The following is a 6,096-nucleotide window of genomic DNA, read 5'->3' on the forward strand; positions in this document are numbered from 1 at the left end:
ATTACAAGAGGTACAAGATATGATATAAAGATAACAAACGTTATCAGTAAATATTGAGTATTACAATGTTAATACAGTTTGATACTGGAGCCCAGTTTGAGAACGAGTCTCATTCTATGAAATGGCTTTTCAATTACTAATATTACAACATCAGTCTTTGTCCTTTAACCCTTAAAAGAACTGTGACTGCCACAACAGATGCGGAGTATTTGCTGGCATCTGACAGCAGGACCAGCTTTTCCCCAAGCTGGGGAAGGACGAGAGTCCCAGGCTGGGAGTAAAATGAGATGTATTAAATTCTAGTGGAGAGGGAGAGGAGACTGGGATAGTTTCCGGACTGGGGAAAGCTCCAGTATCCCTTTCAGCCCTGAAGACCCCTGCGGACTTCCCACTCTCCTTTGTCCTGGCCCAGGTGTTTCCCTCTTCCCCTATGGGCAAAGCGCTGGCGACCTGGAGTTTGTCAGGAGGATGGAGGACTTCACCTCACCGCTCTTCAAGCCCCAGATCGGCTTCCCTCTCGGCTCCTCTCTTCGGGATTCTCTCTATGTGAGTCCCCCACTGCAGCCCCAGTACAAGACTGGTGGCCTGGGCAGCCTGGGCCTGCTTCTCTCCCCAGCTCTGAGACAGCCCATGACCCAGAGGAAGGGAAATGGAAGCACCATTGTCGGGCACCCAGCTTCTATCTGCAGCCTCCTTTACCACCAGGGCTCTGGCTGAGGGAAGGCTGGATTCCCTCTGAGAGGGCCCCCTCTCCTGTGTGGATAAGGTGTCTCCATCCTGATGTGAAGAGGGCCCAGCCAGCTCCCTGCTGTGTTCCTGGGCCTTTTTAGGAGTAAGAAGCCATACCTGGGGAATTGGCCTGGTTCATGGTATCTCTATTTTCCACAATGAACCTCTGGCTTCTGGTCTGCGTGTCTCCTGGAGCAGAGTTGGAAGGGTGGCCCTGGGCTCTGTTGCCCACAAGAAGGGGCTCAGTTAGGACACACTCTGAGAAGGCAGCACATGATGGGGTGAGGGTGGCAGTCCCTTTAGCACACATCTGGAACTGTGTCACAAGCTACCCTCTACAAGGGTAGAGACACCTTGTCCACAGGTTGGGGGTGGGGCAGGATGTGCCCTGTGAAGTACTGCTCTATGGCCAGGGATATACCACTGATGGGTGACAAAAGCCACACCTTACGACCACAGGAATGGCCTGAGGATGAAGAATGTTTTTATGAGATTACTACCTAAAATATACTCCCAGACATCAGTATATGGATGAGATGAACTTACGGGGGGCATTGACATCTCTGTTAGGCTAGGCACTGGAAATAGAGGAATGATCCCAAAGAGGACCTTGGGACACTTCTGAGAAGCCCACCCTAGGCCGGGACATTCCCTCCCCTCTCCACCCCCAGTGCTAACTATGAAAACCTTTATACAGTTCACGGATAATGGCCAGATTGTTTTCCCGGAGTCAGACTACCAGATTTTCTCCTACCCCTACCCACCCCTAAGAGGCTTCACAGGCCAGGACCCTGTGGCTCTGGTGGCTCCGTTCTGGGATGATGCTGATTTCTCTAGCAGCCGGGGAACCACATTTTACCAGGTGAGCCTTTCAAAGCAGGAGAGACAAAGGCCTATGTGGAGGGCATGGCAGATGGTATGGCTGTCAGAGCCCAGGCTGCAGGGGCTGGAATTGAGGCTTAGACACAGGGGTGGGGAGGGAGCAGAGAATGCATATCAGATAGACTCAGCAGTGCCTGACCATGAGAGTGCAGGGTTAGGGACAGGGGACAGGGATAGGGTTTGGCAACTCAGCATCTGACTATAAAATAAGGCAGAAGGGAGTCCATCCTAACAAGGCTGAGTCAGACAGGCCTCCTCCTCTGCCCCGTGCCCCATGCTGCTGCACTGGGTCAATCAATCATCCCAGCCAGTGGAGACATGTCCTGGAAGCTGCTGTGGCAGTAGCTGTGCCCTGCAATGGACAAGGCACTATAGAGGCTCCAAAGATGCAAAGACTCATGCCTGTCCTCACGGAGGCACCAAAGCAGACAAAGGAGGCAAAAATGGGCTCCACTGGTTACCCTGTCTGAGCCAGTCTGAGCTGGGAGCAGTGTGAGTTCCTCTGTAGAGGACTCATCTCCCCTTCCACACCACAGACTTTGCTGCAACCCAAATTCAAATCCATCTTCAGATCAGAAGAGTTAATTGTTAAAACGCAGGGCTGGGACAAAGAGGGATGGTTAACGTGGGTGGACTAAAGTGAGCAGGATCCCCAAGCAGAAAGTGGGGCGTCCCTCAGGGGTGGTGAGTGGGGCCCTCATTTCCTTGTTCTTGCCTGCCTTCCTTTCCTAGGAATATGAGACACTCTATGACGGATATAACCCACTAGTTCTGCAGGTGGAGTCTTGGATTAAAAAGTTCACAAACACCTGGCACTACAAAGCCAGGTGGACCTTGAAGGTCACATGGGTCAATGCCCCTGCCTATCCTGCCAAGTGGACCTTCGGGGTGAGTGGACCCATGGACAGCTCCCTGAGCTGGCTGGGACTCATGCATTCTAGAATCCTAGGCAGGGTCTACTCTTCTAAAATCCTCTCTGACTCTAGGAACCACTGCTGATTACAGCAACCCCTGCCACTACCCCCATTGGGTGGGCCCTCACCAGGCCTGCTTCAGCCATTCACTTGCCTGACCTCACAGCAGCCCACCAAACCAGGTATTGTTAGGCTGAAACACAGGAAATGGCATTTCTGTAAGTCAGAAATGTCTGGCTATTGGCGATTTCATATAGCTCAATCTGATATTAAATAGCATCTGCATTTTAGCAATGAGGAAGACAACGGTTAGGGAGGATAAACAACTTGTTCAAGGTCACCCCCCTAGCAAGTGACAAAGCCAGGCCTGAAATGGAGGGTTTTTGACTCTAAGCTCTGGCTTTTAACCATGGTGCCTCCCGGTGGGAATGGGGCACACCACACAATCTCCTAAGCCTTTCCTCTGAGGACTCAAAGGTCTTACAGTCACAAAGTTCTTCCTGTGTCTGGTCTATACCACTCATTCCTTCCTTCACGCAACAGAAGTCCATTGATGACCTATTTTCAAAAGGCATGTGCCTTGGGAGAACCTCCAGTCTCACCTGCCTCCGTGTCCTCAAATATCCCCAGGGGAGCTAATTAAGCCTCTCCATCTCTGGTGTCCTGGCTGATCTCTCAGGCTCCTATAAACCCTCTTCTGATTGGATTACAACCCAGAACTCTTTATCTCCCCTCCTGGGAAAAAGAGTCACAAAAAGGCAAATCCACCATGAGTGAGTGCTTTGACAACCAGGGTGACAGGTGCCCTAACTGACCCCAGACTTGCCAGCATTTTAGGCACATGCCTTTGCTCTGCCCAGCCCAGAAACAGGTGATGTGTGTGTTGGGGCAGGGGTGTGGGACAAGTGGGGGAGATGAGAGAGGAGACCCCAGATCTCTCACAAGCATCTTTGTTCATCTCCTCCCCACCCCAGACCAACACCTACCAGGCCATCCTCTCCACAGACGGGAGCAGGTCCTACGCCCTGTTCCTCTACCAGAGCGGTGGTATGCAGTGGGACTCAACCCAGCGCCCGGGCAACCCAGTCCTCATGGGCTTCTCCAGGTAGGAAGGGAGGGGTGTCCTCACTGAGCTGGCAGGGAGAGAGGCGGAGCAGGTGTCCTGGCTCACACATTCCTGTCTGGAAACAAGGCACCTATCATCCTTGCTGCTGATTCTGACTCACACCTGCTCAAGTTCCTGCCGGGGCCACATGTCTTGCCATTTCAGATGAAAAGCCCCTGCCACTCTCTTTCCCATCCCAACCTCTGGCTATTGGCGATTTCATATAGCTCAACCTGAGTAATAACTCCCAGAGCCTTGCCTGCCCTGGTTTCCACCAATGCTAGCTGGCCTCTCTTGACTTCTCAAATACCATAGTAACTGCCACATTCATTACACTAGGTACTTCACATACATTACTTCATTTGATTATCACAACCACCCTACCAGGTAGATGCTATTTATTATCCCCGTTCTACAGGTAAGGAAACTGAGAAAGAAATCGGTAAGCAACTTGCCTAGAGTCACAGAGCTAGGAAGTGGCAAAGTGGGGATTTGAACCCAGATATCAGAGGCTGGACCCTCCCTTCCTGACCTCCTGAGAATGAGCCACTTACCCAGAGGCAACCAGCAGCTTATATAAACACGGAGCCAGCAGAGAGGAGGGAGAGGAGGGTCGGGGCATGGGCAGTGGAAATGTGAGTTCCTGAGTGGGAAGGCGGCTCGGGCTCTGACTCAACAGTTCTTAGTCATAACAGTCCTCAGTCATATATTCACGTATGCTGACGTGTGGCAGTCAGTCTCACTTCGTTTGTTCCTGGTAATTCCCAGAAGTGGTTTTCTGTTCAGGTTGCCCCTGTAATTCCATTGTTTTCACTAGTTTTTTGATATGCTGTGAAGGAGAAAGGAGAGGAATGACCCAACCAGCTAGGAATTTCACACCATCCAAGTACACCCAAAGGAGGGGTCAAGCAAGTGTGTGCCATCCAGCTGGTTTTAGAGGGGGAGAAAGTCAGGAGTCACGGCCCCCAGCATGCACCTGGGGTGAGGCTGCCCCAGGCCTTCCTCTGTCCTAGAGCAGCACCCATTGTATCCAGGCTTCGCTCAGTTTGATGCCCAGGGATTTACAGATATCCCGTGTTTAACCCTCACAATGCTGTGAGGTGGATGCTCCCATAATCCTTTTACTCAGACTGAAAACTAAGCATCTGAGAGGTTAAGTAACTTTCCTATGGTCACCAAGCTATTATATAAGTGCTGGGATCAGCAGCTGAACCCATGACTGCCTAACTCCAGAGACCACCTCTTAACCATCACAGTGCATGTCTCCTACAGTATGTCCCTCTCCAATCCCTGGTATAAGGGAAACAAACAGAAAGGAGTCCTATTTTCCACCCCTGTCTCATGACCAAGTGGACCTGTCACTTCTCTCCAGTTGTCAACCAGATAAGTTAGAGCTTCCACCCTATCCAGCCACCTCCTCCCTCTCCTGCTGGGTCCTGAGGCTCAGTGATTCAGGCTGACTGAATGAATGAATTCATAGCTTTCAGTGAGTGGGTGGAGGGGGAGCCTGTGCATGGCAGAGGCCTGAGAGTCTTCCTTTTGCCTGCAGTGGAGACGGGTATTTTGAAAACAGCCCACTGATGTCCCGGCCACTGTGGGAGAGGTATCGTCCGGACCGATTTCTGAATTCCAACTTAGGTAAAAGTATCACCTTGTAACACTTGAGCTGGTCTCTGCTTCCTATGTCATGGCAGTCCTAGAGGGCAGCTCCCAGAGTCTCCACCCTTCCCCAGGGTATCCCACACAGCGGGACCTCCCGCAGGTCTGTGCAGGATGTGGCCCTGCCCCGGGGAGCAGCAGGTACATGCTACATACCGAGACATAGTACAGTCCCAAGAGGGCTTCCTGTGGGGGCCCAGATCCTGGGAGTGAGGACAGGGGTATTGTGGGAGGCAGGGGTCTGAAGGGGCAGTCCAGAAAATACAATAGGTGTCTTGTCCCAAGGCTGGAAAGGAACCCAGATGAGATCCCTTAGGGGAATTACCCGCAGAGGTCTGGTGTTCACTCAGTTGTCATTCACTCAGCACCTGCTGTTGCTGGGCACTGGGCTAACAGCCAGGGGAGTGAGTTAAAGGAAAAAAGCCAACAATGTTTGCTCTAAAGGAGTTTCACTCAGTAAAAAGACTTTAGTATCAGGAGTCATTCTGTCCATGACTCAACTTCATGTCCCGGGGCCTGAAAAGGAAAGAAATTATTTGCAAACTATGACAGGACAAAGGACATTTTGCCATTAGAGATCAATCATGTAAATTGTGAAGTGTAAAGCTAGTTCTATTAGCTCTGCGGCAAAAACTTTTGGTAATCAGGAACTTAAGTGAAGTCAAATCACTGATGCCATCTTGTGACCCAGGGGACATGTGTAGATGGGGCATGTGTAAGTGCATTGGTGAAGAGTATTTGATGTGTTTCTTCTGCCACCAGGCCATTCTGGAGAAGATCCACAAACAGATAATCATAAACAATGAT

General features: G+C 51.1%; 1 protein-coding gene across 1 annotated transcript in view; it reads left to right on the forward strand.

The window, feature by feature from the left end:
* MUC4 (mucin 4, cell surface associated) overlaps nt 1–6,096 on the forward strand; it is an 81,818-nt gene that overhangs the window by 57,362 nt on the left and 18,360 nt on the right. The window contains exons 6-10 of the mRNA XM_023509009.1: nt 413–546; nt 1,427–1,591; nt 2,344–2,499; nt 3,500–3,630; nt 5,180–5,268. Coding sequence (XP_023364777.1) covers nt 413–546; nt 1,427–1,591; nt 2,344–2,499; nt 3,500–3,630; nt 5,180–5,268 — 675 coding nt within the window. The remainder of the gene's footprint in view (nt 1–412; nt 547–1,426; nt 1,592–2,343; nt 2,500–3,499; nt 3,631–5,179; nt 5,269–6,096) is intronic.

The sequence above is a fragment of the Otolemur garnettii genome, unplaced genomic scaffold, assembly GCF_000181295.1.
Source record: "Otolemur garnettii isolate 467f Iridium unplaced genomic scaffold, OtoGar3 scaffold00310, whole genome shotgun sequence".
In the NCBI taxonomy this organism is placed as follows: domain Eukaryota; kingdom Metazoa; phylum Chordata; class Mammalia; order Primates; family Galagidae; genus Otolemur; species Otolemur garnettii.